Source organism: Haliotis cracherodii, unplaced genomic scaffold (assembly GCF_022045235.1).
Source record: "Haliotis cracherodii isolate W230 unplaced genomic scaffold, xgHalCrac1.p SCAF_12, whole genome shotgun sequence".
Classification (NCBI taxonomy): domain Eukaryota; kingdom Metazoa; phylum Mollusca; class Gastropoda; order Lepetellida; family Haliotidae; genus Haliotis; species Haliotis cracherodii.
Window position 1 is genome coordinate 45,087,499 of NW_027266267.1, and position 14,151 is coordinate 45,101,649.

General features: G+C 41.3%; 1 protein-coding gene across 4 annotated transcripts in view; it reads left to right on the top strand.

Moving 5' to 3' along the window:
* The window catches only part of LOC139457939 (uncharacterized), a 48,973-nt gene extending 38,245 nt beyond the window's left edge, over positions 1-10,728 (top strand). For 3 of the 4 annotated variants that reach the window (XM_071239283.1, XM_071239280.1, XM_071239282.1), the window contains exons 4-7: positions 3,742-3,854; positions 5,499-5,702; positions 8,113-8,201; positions 8,679-10,728. In XM_071239283.1, the coding sequence (XP_071095384.1) occupies positions 3,742-3,854; positions 5,499-5,702; positions 8,113-8,201; positions 8,679-8,721 (449 nt within the window). In that variant the 3' untranslated portion in view covers positions 8,722-10,728. Of the gene's footprint in view, positions 1-3,741; positions 3,859-5,498; positions 5,703-8,112; positions 8,202-8,678 lie in introns of all 4 variants that reach the window. The other variant, XM_071239284.1, reaches the window with a different exon arrangement.
* Positions 10,729-14,151: the final 3,423 nt, after the last annotated feature.

Here is a 14,151-nt window from a genome sequence, read left to right on the forward strand (position 1 = left end):
AGTATATGCTTACTCCATCAGTATATGCTTACTCCATCAGTATATGCTTGTTCCATCAGTATATGCTTACTCCGTCAGTATATGCTTGCTCCATCAGTATATGCTTACTCCATCAGTATATGCTTACTCCATCAGTATATGCTTACTCCATCAGTATATGCTTGTTCCATCAGTATATGCTTACTCCGTCAGTATATGCTTGCTCCATCAGTATATGCTTGTTCCATCAGTATATGCTTACTCCGTCAGTATATGCTTGCTCCATCAGTATATGCTTGTTCCATCAGTATATGCTTGCTCCATCAGTATATGCTTGCTCCATCAGTGCATGCTTGCTCCATCAGTGTATGCTAGTTCCATCACTATATGTTTCCTCCATCAGTGCATGCTTGCTCAATCAGTATGTGCTTGTTCCATTGGTATATGCTTGCTCCATCAGTGTATGCTTGCTCCATCAGTATATGCTTGCTTCATCAGTATATGCTTGCTCCATCAGTATGTGCTTGTTCCATTGGTATATGCTTGCTCCATCAGTGTATGCTTGCTCCATCAGTGTATGCTTGTTCCATCACTATATGTTTCCTCCATCAGTATATGCTTGCTCCATCAGTATATGCTTGTTCCATCAGTATATGCTTGCTCCATCAGTATATGCTTGCTCCATCAGTATATCCTTACACCATCAGTATATGTTAGCTCCTTAAGTATATGGTTTCTCCGTCAGTATGTCCTTGTTCCATCAGTATATGCTGACTCCATCAGTATATGCTTGCTACAAGAGTATATGCTTGTTCCATCAGTATATGCTTGTTCCATCAGTATATAGGTTGCTCCATCAGTATGTGCTTGCTTCATCAGTATATGCTTGTTCCATCAGTATATCCTTACACCATCAGTATATGCTAGCTCCTTAAGTATATGCTTTCTCCGTCAGTATGTCCTTGTTCCATCAGTATATGCTTGTTCCATCAGTATATGCTTGCTCCATCAGTATATGCTTGTTCCATCAGTATATGCTTGCTCCATCAGTATATGCTTGCTCCATCAGTATATGCTTGTTCCATCAGTATATGCTTGCTCCATCAGTATATGCTTACTCCATCAGTATATGCTTGTTCCATCAGTATATGCTTGTTCCATCAGTATATGCTTGTTCCATCAGTATATGCGTACTCCATCAGTATATGCTTGTTTAATCAGTATATGCTTGTTCCATCAGTATATGCTTGTTCCATCAGTATATGCTTGTTCCATCAGTATAGGCTTGTTGCATCAGTATATGCTTATTCCGTCAGTATATGCTTACTCCGTCAGTATATGCTTGTTCCATCAGTATATGCTTGCTCCATCAGTATATGCTTACTCCGTCAGTATATGCTTGTTATATCAGTATATGCTTGCTCCATCAGTATATGCTTACTCCGTCAGTAAATGCTTGTTCCATCAGTATATGCTTGCTCCATCAGTATATGGTTGTTCCATCAGTATATGCTTACTCCATCAGTATATGCTTGTTCCATCAGTATATGCTTGCTCCATCAATATATGCTTAATTTTTCAGTATATGCTTGTTCCATCAGTATATGCTTACTCCGTCAGTATATGCTTGCTCCGTCAGTATATGCTTGTTCCATCAGTATATGCTTGCTCCATCAATATATGCTTAATTTTTCAGTATATGCTTGTTCCATCAGTATATGCTTACTCCATCAGTATATGGTTGTTCCATCAGTATATGGTTGTTCCGACAGTATATGCTTGCTCCATCAGTATATGCTTACTCCATCAGTATATGCGTACTCCATCAGTATATGCTTGTTTAATCAGTATATGCTTGTTCCATCAGTATATGCTTGTTCCATCAGTATATGCTTGTTCCATCAGTATAGGCTTGTTGCATCAGTATGTGCTTGCTCCGTCAGTATAGGCTTGTTACATCAGTATATGCTTAATTTTTCAGTATATGCTTACTCCGTCAGTATATGCTTGCTACGTCAGTATATACTTGTTGCATCAGTATATGCTTGTTCCATCAGTATATGCTTGTTACATCAGTATATGCTTACTCCATCAGTATATGCTTGTTACATCAGTATATGCTTGTTACATCAGTATATGCTTGTTACATCAGTATATGCTTGTTACATCAGTATACGCTTGTTACATCAGTATAGCTGTTTCAGTTATGTATACTCATCAAGATGATACAGCTACCTAATGTTCAATGTTGTGTCACACCAGTGTTTCACAAGCAGACAAACCAGTCCCACATTGATATTGGCTTTAAGAACATAGAGTTGCTGGTGATATGTTATTCGCTTTGTGACTGATGCGTCTGAACAGTTTGTCCTGACTTGGGTACGACAATCGTGATTAAACTGAATCGAAATGTTAGACGCAAACCAGTGAAGATCCAGGTTACAACAGGTCATCAGCAACTCATGCTTGTCGTTAAAGGCGACTAACGGGATGGGGTGGTCAGGCTCGCTGTCTTGGTTGATGATATCAATCACTGGTCTGTAGGGGAACTCACAATTACAAATGCAATTGAGTTGAGAGCGAATTGTGTGTACGACAGACGAAGGAGATGTCAACATCCCAAGTTGCGCGCGTGTTTGGAAAATCAAAAAGTGTAATTTCTCGACTGTGGGACAAGTACCGTCAACGAGTGGGGGTGCACAGAGGCCTGGGCGTGGCAATAATTGTCATATTATATTAATTGTTCCACGCAAAAAAATCAAATCTTCTCCTGTTATCAACAGATAATTCCGTAAAATAACAGGAAGGCGAAATTCAACATCTACTATCACAAATTGGCTCAATGCATGCACCCCGCCGTATACTAAGACGTCATGTGAACAGTGTGCCCCTAGCATCTTACCATAGGCAGCCAAGATTGGGGGGAGCTTGGCGTTACACCATGTGTACAGACGAATCTATAGCTTTGCCTCCGATTCACAGATGACAGAACTCGTTGTTGGCGACGTAGCGGCGACCTGTAAGCCAGGGCAACAATTCTTGACCATTATTTGTATGTGGGCGGTAGCGTCTTTTCGAGGGGTGGTATCACAGATGACAGGCGAAACTGACTAAATTATCGTGAATGGACATTTGTTTGACGACGAAATGTTGTGCCCTGTCGTTGATCCATTCTCAAAATGACAATGCCAGACCACATCGTGCCCAGGTTCCAACAGATTATTTCCGACGAGAAGGCATATCCCCGCTGTATACTCCATGTATCGTCCAACATGATGAGCAAACCAGATATCGATCTAGTATTGTCAGTAATATAGGTAGTAAAGGTTTGCTTGATTGTTCGTTTGTTTGTTTGTTTGTTTAACGCCGCACCCAGCAACATTCCAGCTGTATGACGACGGTCGGTAGTATAGGAATATATAAAATGTGAAAAATTCAAAGGAAATAAGAAATTGGAAACTTCCATCCAAGCCATCTAGGAATCGATTATTTATACGCTGAATTACAGGAACCAAATTGGATTTATCCTCCGATGTTTGCTGGATGAAAAGAACACTAAAGTACCTTTATTTATGAATAAATCGACAAATTCATTTCCAGCTTGCCTTTTAGCGTAAAAACGGTCTTTGTCAAGCGTTCCATAAATATTGATTTTGAATTGCAGCAAATTAATATACATCCAAAGATTTACTGTGGAACATTTCAAGCTTCCAATTTGTTAATGTAGTGTACGAATGAAAAAGCAAATGATTCTGGTTTTAGATGAGTTTGCCGTATTGATCAATACAAGTCACCCGTCCATCAAAACGAGGCTTGGTGATGGGCTCAAGTGCGCGGCACTGCGCATGTCAAGATGTAGGAAATTCTGCCTCGAGGTAGGTAAGTATGTGTATTCAGAATAGACTCGTTGATAAATAAAATTTAGTATTTTAGTCTTACGGTAACTATATTTTTAATCCGATTATGGAGTTAAGGACCATTCACCCACTTTATTCAAAATTGCCTCGAAAATCGGCGTAGAAATACAATACCTACACTGGTAACTAGGCAACCGCGAAGGGAGACTACATGGATCGGGTTGTCAGGCCTGGCGTCAGAGCCCCTTTAAAAAACAACCACAGATAACAAACAATCTCATTACAGTCAGATCTAAGTTTTCGTTTACCAAAAATACAATTCTAAACGTTAGATATCATAAAAACAACAATGTTCACTAAATTGTTTACACAAATAAAGTTTACATAACGTTTTATACGTTCCGCATTTCGATAAACAACAACAGACACGAGCGTGTCTCTGGCTGCTTGTACTAGTCCGGGCTGATGCCGATTTATAGTGCTAGCCCAGTGAGATACCATGCCGCAGTTTAACATGAATACCCCACTCAGACACAGTATACTGACTCCGAGCCGACCAGTCCTTGTTTTAGCCCCTTAATGCCGCGCGCCAGACAGGGTAAAAACAAGTACCATCTTTTGAAGTCTTTTGGTATGACGCGGTCGGGGATCGAACCCCGGATCTTCCGCTCTATGGGCGGACGCTCTACCACTAGACCACGGAGGCGGTCCTCATAATGGCTAATGGTATGGGTATGATAACGTGGAGTAACGATCTGATACACATACAAATGGGGTCACCTGGCAGGAACTACCTTCAGTAAGCCCTGAACATCGATATGAAACTTTTTAAAACACTACCCTCTTCTTTCCCACAACGTAAAGACATTTTCCCCGATTACAATTACTGCCACAAATTATATGGCACTATATGAAATACGTGGCGGTTTACTGAGACATTATATGCCAACGCGATTTCTAAAGTTACTTTAGTAAATGGAAAGGTGACTTTAATTTCGATTATTTCAAGGATGACATCATATGATAGAGAAACTATTACCCTAGTTTTTCCATGTGGTAAATATATGTTAAGAATACAAATTTGCTCTCCATGCGTAATACAGCTTCTGTTCCTATTAAATCCTTTTTTTCTACATACGAGAAACACTCGAGTACAGTGCTCTCTCACTGTTGACTACGGTCATGTTAGTGCCTGGCGTGTCATGTTGTGTTGACTCATGTTGTCATGTTGTGTGTGTGTGTGTGTGTGTGTGTGTGTGTGTGTGTGTGTGTGTGTGTGTGTGTGTGTGTGTGTGTGTGTGTGTGTGTGTGTGTGCACAGATACACTTATGTACATATGTAGGCCAGTGGCCTTCGGAATAGGACCCGTGAAGATCCAGGGTTAGAATGGTTCTTCAGAAACCCATGCTTGTCGTAAGAGGCAACTAACGGGATCGGGTGGTCAGGCTCGCTGACTTGGTTGATGCAGGTCATCGTATCCCAATTGCATGGATCGATGCTCATGATGTCAATCACTGGACTGACTGGTCCAGACTCGAGTATTTACAGACCGCCGTCATATAGCTGGAATAATGCTGAGTGTGGCGCTAAACTAGAAACAAACAAACCTAAAGAAAGCCTTAACTTGACTTGACCGGTGTCCGCTCTATGTCCACTCCCCAGCTAGACATGTCCACCTCTCTACACGACTGGTACGCCGAGCACAAGGAGGCCATCACGAGCTGTGACGACATTCACCAGATGAAAGTGAGGCGCGCGAGACTGTACGTGACGAATCACACGATCTACAGCCACTGTTTCGACTGCAAGCCCCACTGGTGGTTGTGTCTGTGTTTCTGCTGGCTGCTTTCCGCCCCCTGCTACATGGTAAATGGCCGCCAGATCAGACATCTGGGAAGATGGAATTGTCAGATTATATTAAACATATTGAATTACTCTATCTCCTTTAGAAGAGCATTCCTCATCAGTCGATGTTGTCCGACATTGCCCTGTCAGATCGGTGTTATGTGCCGACACTTCCAACTAGTCGATGTTATATGGTAACACCTCTAACCAGTAAGAACTAGACGATGTTATATGGTAACACTTGTGACTAGTCGATGTTATATGGTAACAATTCTAACCAGTAGGAACTAGACGATGTTCTGTGGTAACACTTCTAACTAGTCGATGTTAAATGGTAACACTTCTAACTAGTCGATGTTACATGGTAACACTTCTAACCAGTAAACACCAGACGATGTTCTGTGGTAACACTTCTAACTAGTCGGTGTTATATGGTACCACTTCTAACCAGTAAGCACTTGACGATGTTATATGGTAACAGTTGTAACTTATAAGAACTAGACGATGTTATATGGTAACAGTTGTAACTTATAAGCACTTGACGATGTTATATGGTAACAGTTGTAACCAATAAGAACTTGACGATGTTATCTAGTAACACTTGTAATCAATAAGAACTAGTTGATGTTATATAGTAACACTTGTAATCAATAAGAACTAGTCGATGTTATATGGTAACACTTGTAACCAATAAGAACTAGTCGATGTTATATGGAAACACTTTTAACTAATATGAACTAGTCGATGTTATATGGAAACACTTGTACCCAATTAGAACTAGACGATGTTATATTGTAACACTTGTACCCAATTAGAACTAGTCGATGTTTTATGGTAACACTTGTAACCATTAAGAACTAGTCGATGTTATATGGAAACACTTGTACCCGATTACAACTAGTCGATGTTGTATGGTAACACTTGTAACCAATAACAACTAGACGAAGTTATATGGTAACACTTGTAACCAATATGAACTAGTCGATGTTATATGGTAACACTTGTAGTGAGTGAGTGAGTGAGTGAGTGAGTGAGTGAGTGAATATGGTTTAACGCCTCTTTTAGCAATATTCCAGCAATATCACGGCAGGGGACACCAGAAATGGGCTTCACACAATGTACCCGTGTCGGGAATCGAACCCGGGTCATCGGCGTGACGAGCGAACACTTTAACCACTAGGCTACCCGACCGCCCCCGGTAACACTTGTTCACAATTAGAACTAGTCGATGTTATGTGGAAACACTTGTAACCAGTAACAACTAGTCGTTGTTATATGGTAACATTGGTAACCAGTAACAACTAGTCGATGTTATATGGTGACACTTGTACCCAATAACAACTAGTCGATGTTATGTGGTAACACTTGTAACCATTAAGAACTAGTCGATGTTATATAGTTACAATTGTAACCAATAAGAACTAGTCGATGTTATGTGGTAACACTTGTAACCAATAAGAACTAGTCGATGTTATATGGTTACACTTGTAACCATTAAGAACTAGTCGATGTTATATGGTTACACTTGTAACCAGTAACAACTAGTCGTTGTTATATGGTAACACTGGTAACCAGTAACAACTAGTCGATGTTATATGGTGACACTTGTACCCAATAACAACTAGTCGATGTTATGTGGTAACACTTGTAACCATTAAGAACTAGTCGATGTTATGTGGTAACACTTGTAACCATTAAGAACTAGTCGATGTTATATAGTTACAATTGTAACCAATAAGAACTAGTCGATGTTATGTGGTAACACTTGTAACCATTAAGAACTAGTCGATGTTATATGGTTACACTTGTAACCATTAAGAACTAGTCGATGTTATATGGTTACACTTGTAACCAGTAAGAACTAGTCGTTGTTATATGGTAACACTGGTAACCAGTAACAACTAGTCGATGTTATATGGTGACACTTGTACCCAATAACAACTAGTCGATGTTATGTGGTAACACTTGTAACCATTAAGAACTAGTCGATGTTATGTGGTAACACTTGTAACCATTAAGAACTAGTCGATGTTATGTGGTAACACTTGTAACCATTAAGAACTAGTCGTTGTTATTGGGAAACACTTGTAACCAGTAAGAACTAGTCGGTGTTTATATGGTAGCACTTGTAAGCAGTCAGAACTATGCTGTCAGATTGTGTGAGCATCCCTTCAACGTTGACAGAGGTGACTAACGGGATTGGGTGGTCTGGCTCGCTGACTTGGATTGATGCATGTCATCGTATCCCAATTGCGTGGATCGATGATCATCATGTCAATCACTGGATTGTCTGGTCCAGACTTGATACATATGGAATACTGCTGAGTGCGTCAGTAAACAACAAACAAACAAAATTTTAAGTTAAATGAGGATGATTCGTGTATGTGTTGGCATGGTAACAGTTGTACAGTATCGTGTGTGTGTGTTTCAGTCCTACCGGAAGTTGACGTGCACTGACATCTATGTTGAAATACATGGGGAGATAACTCCAGCAAAAAGTGTACAAGATGAAAGTAGCAGGTACGTAGTACGTCATATTTTTTTGATAGTGATATACTTTTTTCAAACATATTAAAATATGTTGTGGATAACTGGGGATATTTTAGTTCGGTCTTCCTTGATTTCACCCTTTCAAATTCACAGGTCATGAATATGATAAATTTATGTCGTTTTAAATGTGAAAAAACATGTTGATTTCTGCACACTTTTTACCGGAGTAGATGTCAATACATTAAACATGCACGAGCGTTAGAGTGATGTTGTACGATCTATAACTCACCTAATTTTTTACATATATTTCTTCTCTGATTACCTTCAATTTCACATTTTCGTGAATAACAGTTCCTTAAAGGTATCCACGCTATCCATACAATTATTCGTAAAAAAGCGTTCAAATGAGAGGAATAAAATGTCTGTCTCAGAAAAGGTTGAATTGTTTATACGTATCCCAGTGGGTTTCCTTAACCTCATTGAACGTGCTGTTGTTTCAATTTCCAGAGTAGCAATAGATTCTTCTCGGCGCAGCTACCAGACAGTCTGACGTCGTGTGAAACAGATGCTAGTTTTTTCTACTGTGGAGGTCTGGGAGAGAAATGGTGCCAATTTTCCATCACGAAGCCGCAGTGCCCAGACTGGGGACACACACGTCTTCACCACACCCTGTCTCTGGAACCATTGCATCTCCCTATGGTCATTGTCCCTGACAGCTATGTCGCTGAAGATTACTGGCTGAATGATGCTAGGTGATGTGTTACACAGATGAAGACTTAAATATTATTTTTGACACAGAGTGACTAAACGTGTAGAAACATTTCATAGAAGGTTATTCTGTTGGCAATATGTGACATGAGAGAGGAAGGAGACTTGAAACATTCTCAAGAAAATGTGCCCAAGAGCGAAGCCATTTCAAATATAAGCCCCCAGTGAGAATATTGTACCAAAGCGATCTTATACTAACAAGAATGTGTGTTCCGTGTATATTTCGTGGAGCGACTCTGAACATAATCGCCAGTGTTGAGACAGAGCAATCCTACTTTATATTTGAAAGTTTTGTTCGAAGCAGCATGACAATAGCTTACATTTGCAGTGTATATAAACATGTTTTCTATAAGATTCCTAGTTGAACCTTGATGTCATCTGTAGTTATTTGCAATTGTTGTTAGTGATATGTTAGTATGTCATATGGTCAGGTTAATGTCACTATAAACATAAAGTAAATCACTGCAGATACTGTGGTAGACTCATCTGTTACCCTACAGTTCAGAAATACTCCAGGTGTATCTACTCATCACCATAAGAAACGCGAACCATAGAAACACGTATCTACGTGAAGAGTGAGTGAGTGAGTGAGTTGGGTTTAACGCCGCTTTTAACAGTATTCCAGTCATATCACGGCGTGTCAGCTTAATGTGGGAGGAAAGCCCGAAGTGATGCATGTCTCAGACGTTTACCACTTCGGTGAAACCCACGAGCACGGGTATGGTGCTGACAAACCTAGAAACATTATCGGGGCGAACCGGGATTTGAACCCACAATCATAGGTTTCTGGCGTGCCTAAGGGACGCAACTCTGCGCAGCGAATTGCGGCGCCTTAGACGACTGGGCCGCCCGTGCCCCCTCTACGTGAAGAAGAGATGTTGCCAGTGTGTACCAATTAATGACAAACTAAGAAGCAGTCAAGTGTTACCACAGTGTCTTTATTCTTATCACGATATGCTGCACGTGATTGCCAAACTTTACACGCTGATCCTGCTCGAGACAAATTTTGCATCGCGAGTCATGGATCTATGACGTCACATGTGATGCTTTCATGAGCGTCGGTTTACACAACATGCCAGTATGTTAGTTTGTGCATCTATTATCGCTTGAATAACGACCATGTATGGTATTCGCGTTTCTCTTGTCGGTCTGAACTAATGAACTGGCCAAGCCATGTTAAGGTGAAATGGGGCATAACGTCGCGTTCGGGGTGATTGCACATTCATAACGACATACATGCACGTATGTCTCTGTGTGTGCGCGGTTGCTTGCCCTCTAAGATACCATATCGCAGTTTAACATGGATACCCACGACGACACAGTACACTTACTCACTGCGAGCCGACCAGTCCTTCTTTTAGCCCTTAATGACGAGCACCAGGCAGGGTAACAATAAGTACCATCTTTTAACGTATTTTGGTATGATGCGGCCGGTGACCCCTGACCTTCCGCTCTCCAGATAGAATGTCTAGGAACATTATCAACGCCGTCGAAATTAATTGTTATCGTCTGATGACACACAATTGACCGGATCACACATTATAACCACCTGGTGACACACAATTGGCCAGATAACACATTTTAACTACCTGATCATCACTGGCGGTATATACGACACACGATTAGCGCCAGAGACCCTGCCATCCATTCGAATCCACTACAGTAGTCCGACTATTATTTCAGTGATGATCGTCTCTCAGTTCTCTCTGATTTCTCAATCAAGTAAAGTTCCTGGCTTTGTTTCTGTGTGTCTACCTATTGTTCGTCATAGATGAAGGATCCGCAATAAACATGGTCACTACTGACGTCATCTTTCGTTGTTTTCAAATCCTATGTGGTATAGTGTGTCTGTCGTACAGCCGAGTCCTATCGCTGTCTTTGTGGGAAGGTGGCAGGGCGGACTTCTTCTATCACCTGATGGAGTTTGGAAGACGACCACCCGGTCTTATTCTCATCTGGTTCTTTTACTTTCTATTTTTACAGGGGGCACAGGGGGCACAGGTGGCCCAGTCGTCTAAGGCGTGCAGAATTGCGTCTCTTGGGCACGCCAGAAACCTATGATTGTGGGTTCGAATCCCGATTCGCCCCGATTATGTTTCTAGGTTTGCCAGGACCATACCCGTGCTCACGGGTTTCACTGAAGTGGTAAACGTCTGAGACCTGCATCACTTCGGGCTTTCCTCTCGCATTAAGCGGACATGCCGTGATAGAATTGGAATACTGTGAAAAGCGACGTTAAAACCAACTCACTCACTCACTCACTGAATGTGATCACCAGTACTGTGTATCACTCAAAACGTCTGTGCATTTGTGCGTTTGTGCGTGTGTGTCGTATCCAACTGATCAAACGGAATTAAGCTGACACGCCGTGATATAACTGGAATACTGTTAAAAGCGGCGTTATACCAAACTCACTCACTCACTCTATTGTTACATCCCAGTGTGAGATATTTCCTTAATACACCGCAAGGAAAGGTTTATAGCGGCAACGTACGTATCCTCAACCACCGGACAAATGAATATGTCCAAGGGCGTAGGTGTCGGCCCTTGGATGGTACCTCAGGGTGGAGACGGAAGACAAAACTCAGGGGTGAAGTTTTACACGACAACAGCCATGTTTATTGTTGCACGTTGAAATAGATCGAAATGGTACAGGTAAGGGTAATCACGTGACAGAACGGACAGCTGACCGGGTGGTCAATATGTTCCCGGGTGCGGAGACCCGTTCTGTCGCTTACACTAAGTCAGGAAGTCGGGCGTACACTGGCCGTTAGGGAGGCGTGGCCTTGGCCTTGATGGACGTCACGACCAGCCGTACAATATGCCCGCTTCTCTCGATGATCTTGGCCCCTTTCTCTGATTGACCATGTCAGTCGGGTTTTGTAGATAGAGGAATTACGTAACGTGGTGCAAGGTCATCCGGCTATGTTTGTTTGTACAAGATTACCTGTGTGTTGACACCTTTGTTTGTTTGTTTGTTGTTTAACGTCGCACTCAGCAATATTCCAGCTATTGGACGGCGGTCTGTAAGTAATCGAGTCTGGACCAGACAATCCAGTGATTGACAACATGAGCATCGATCAACGCAGTTGGGATCGATGACCTGCATCAACCAAGTCAGCGAGTCTGACCACCCGATCCCGTTAGTCGCCTCTTACGACAAGCATAGTCGCCTTTTAGGGCAAGCATGGGTTACTGAAGGGGGTGTTCCCACTTTGCCGGCAGGTATTGTCTAGGGTAATTAAGGTAATCTCCCGGGATAATCCACAAACAATAGAGGGATTAAACACAGATTAATTGACTGACTGCCGGCAAGGTGAGGTAGCTCTTATTCCAAATGATTACCATATGAACCAGAAAACACATTTCTTTCACATAATTCTTTATTTTCATGTACAATTTTATATACATTTACATTTGCACATCATACATTATATCACAACAATAAAATATCACAATCCATCCAGATGGGAGACGGCATCTCCATATTCCATCATTGTATTGCTATTATTCTGAAGACAAACTTTCAGGCGGTCTAGTTCATGCTCCAGTTGGCAATACTGTTTCTTCTTGGGGCGTTTCTTACCACCAGACTGGAGCTGACTGATGGTCACTTGTGTCATTGATTGTTCAGATTTTATAAGGGTGATGAACCTGAAGATGTTGGGATGGTTCAGGCAGCGTGAGGTTTCAAATGTTAAATTTAGCGCGGTTAAATCTACAGGTAACCTTGGTCTACATTGAAAACACAGTATGTTTATGTCCATTCTACAATGGCCAAATAAAACGCGAACTCTTCGGTGTTAGTAAATATACTGAGTGAAGCGGCATGGGTTGAGTTCAGTGTTTTGAGTGGGTTATCGATCTGAATTACGGAATCACGGAAAACAATATGGTGCTGTATATACTCAAGCAGTTTGTTTACACCGTTATACTTCACTCGAACATATGACAGGCATTAAAGGCATACAAGCACGGCAACTTGGTAAGCTAACATGAGGTGGGCATCCCTTAAGAAAACAAAGCAAGCTTTGCAAGGCTTTCGCTCTACATTGCGCGTCACCATTATGACGTCATATCGCTCATTTTGACGCAAAAGATATGACGTCACAGTCGTACCTAGAAAAGCGCCAAAATTCCAAGCTGCCTGTTGTCTCCAAAACGTAAATACATTCCCTTTGTAGATTTCTATCGTGTTTTCTGCACGAAATGTATTGCCACACATCCTGTGAATATTGTAGTAACCGCATCTGTGCATTTTGTAACCTGTAATTGTAAATATAATTATTTAAATATGCCTACCGACAATGACTGAAAATAGTACTATTCTGTGAATATTAGCTTCCGCGGTGATGAGGCCGTCAAACCAGCTGTTTCAATCAGAGGGGGTTCAATGTGATTTAATAGCCTCTGATTGACCAATCAGAATCGAGTAAATTCCAAATTCACGGTAGAATAAACATTTTGACACGTGAACACATATCACTAACATTCATCTTAAGTTACATGAACATGGTTCATATCAGCTAATTATTAAACGCCTGTCTCTAGCAATGCATGACTGCTTATCTGTCGTAATTCGACTAATGCGGATTAGATTTGATTAGACTTAGATAATCCATATAATCTGCCGGCAAAGTGAGAACAAACCTGCTGAAGACCTTTTCTACCTATCTTCAAGGGTCTCAGTTGACGTAAAGAGGTGTTAACTGACATTTATAGATAGCGGTGGGATTAAAGGTCTCGTCTAGAGGGAGCTTATGATTAGAGGGGATACGCTGACTGTTTGCTGTATACAAAGGAAATGGAATTTCGGTGCACTTTGGAAACATATTGAAACAATTAGGCATTTTAGATGAATGAAGTTTTAAATAAAAGCATTAAATGGTTTCCACTGTAAGAAAGGTTATGTATTGAACACTCATCGATGTGTTCACACACTGCAATATTGACGGTAGGGAAGCCTAATGGTGAAAACCTTCACTCCTCATGCTGCAGACCTGGGTTCGATCCCCAACACGTGCCCGAAGCCCTTTTCTTGTGTTCTCTGCAGTGACATTGTTGGATTATTTCTAAAACGGGGTTACATCATACTCACTCACTGAAATATTGAACATTCCCTGTTAACGAGGACTACACAGGATTTGGAATCGATCTCATTTCATTCATTATTCAGAGTTCAATACTTGTTTTGCACGCGGTTAAGCCGTAA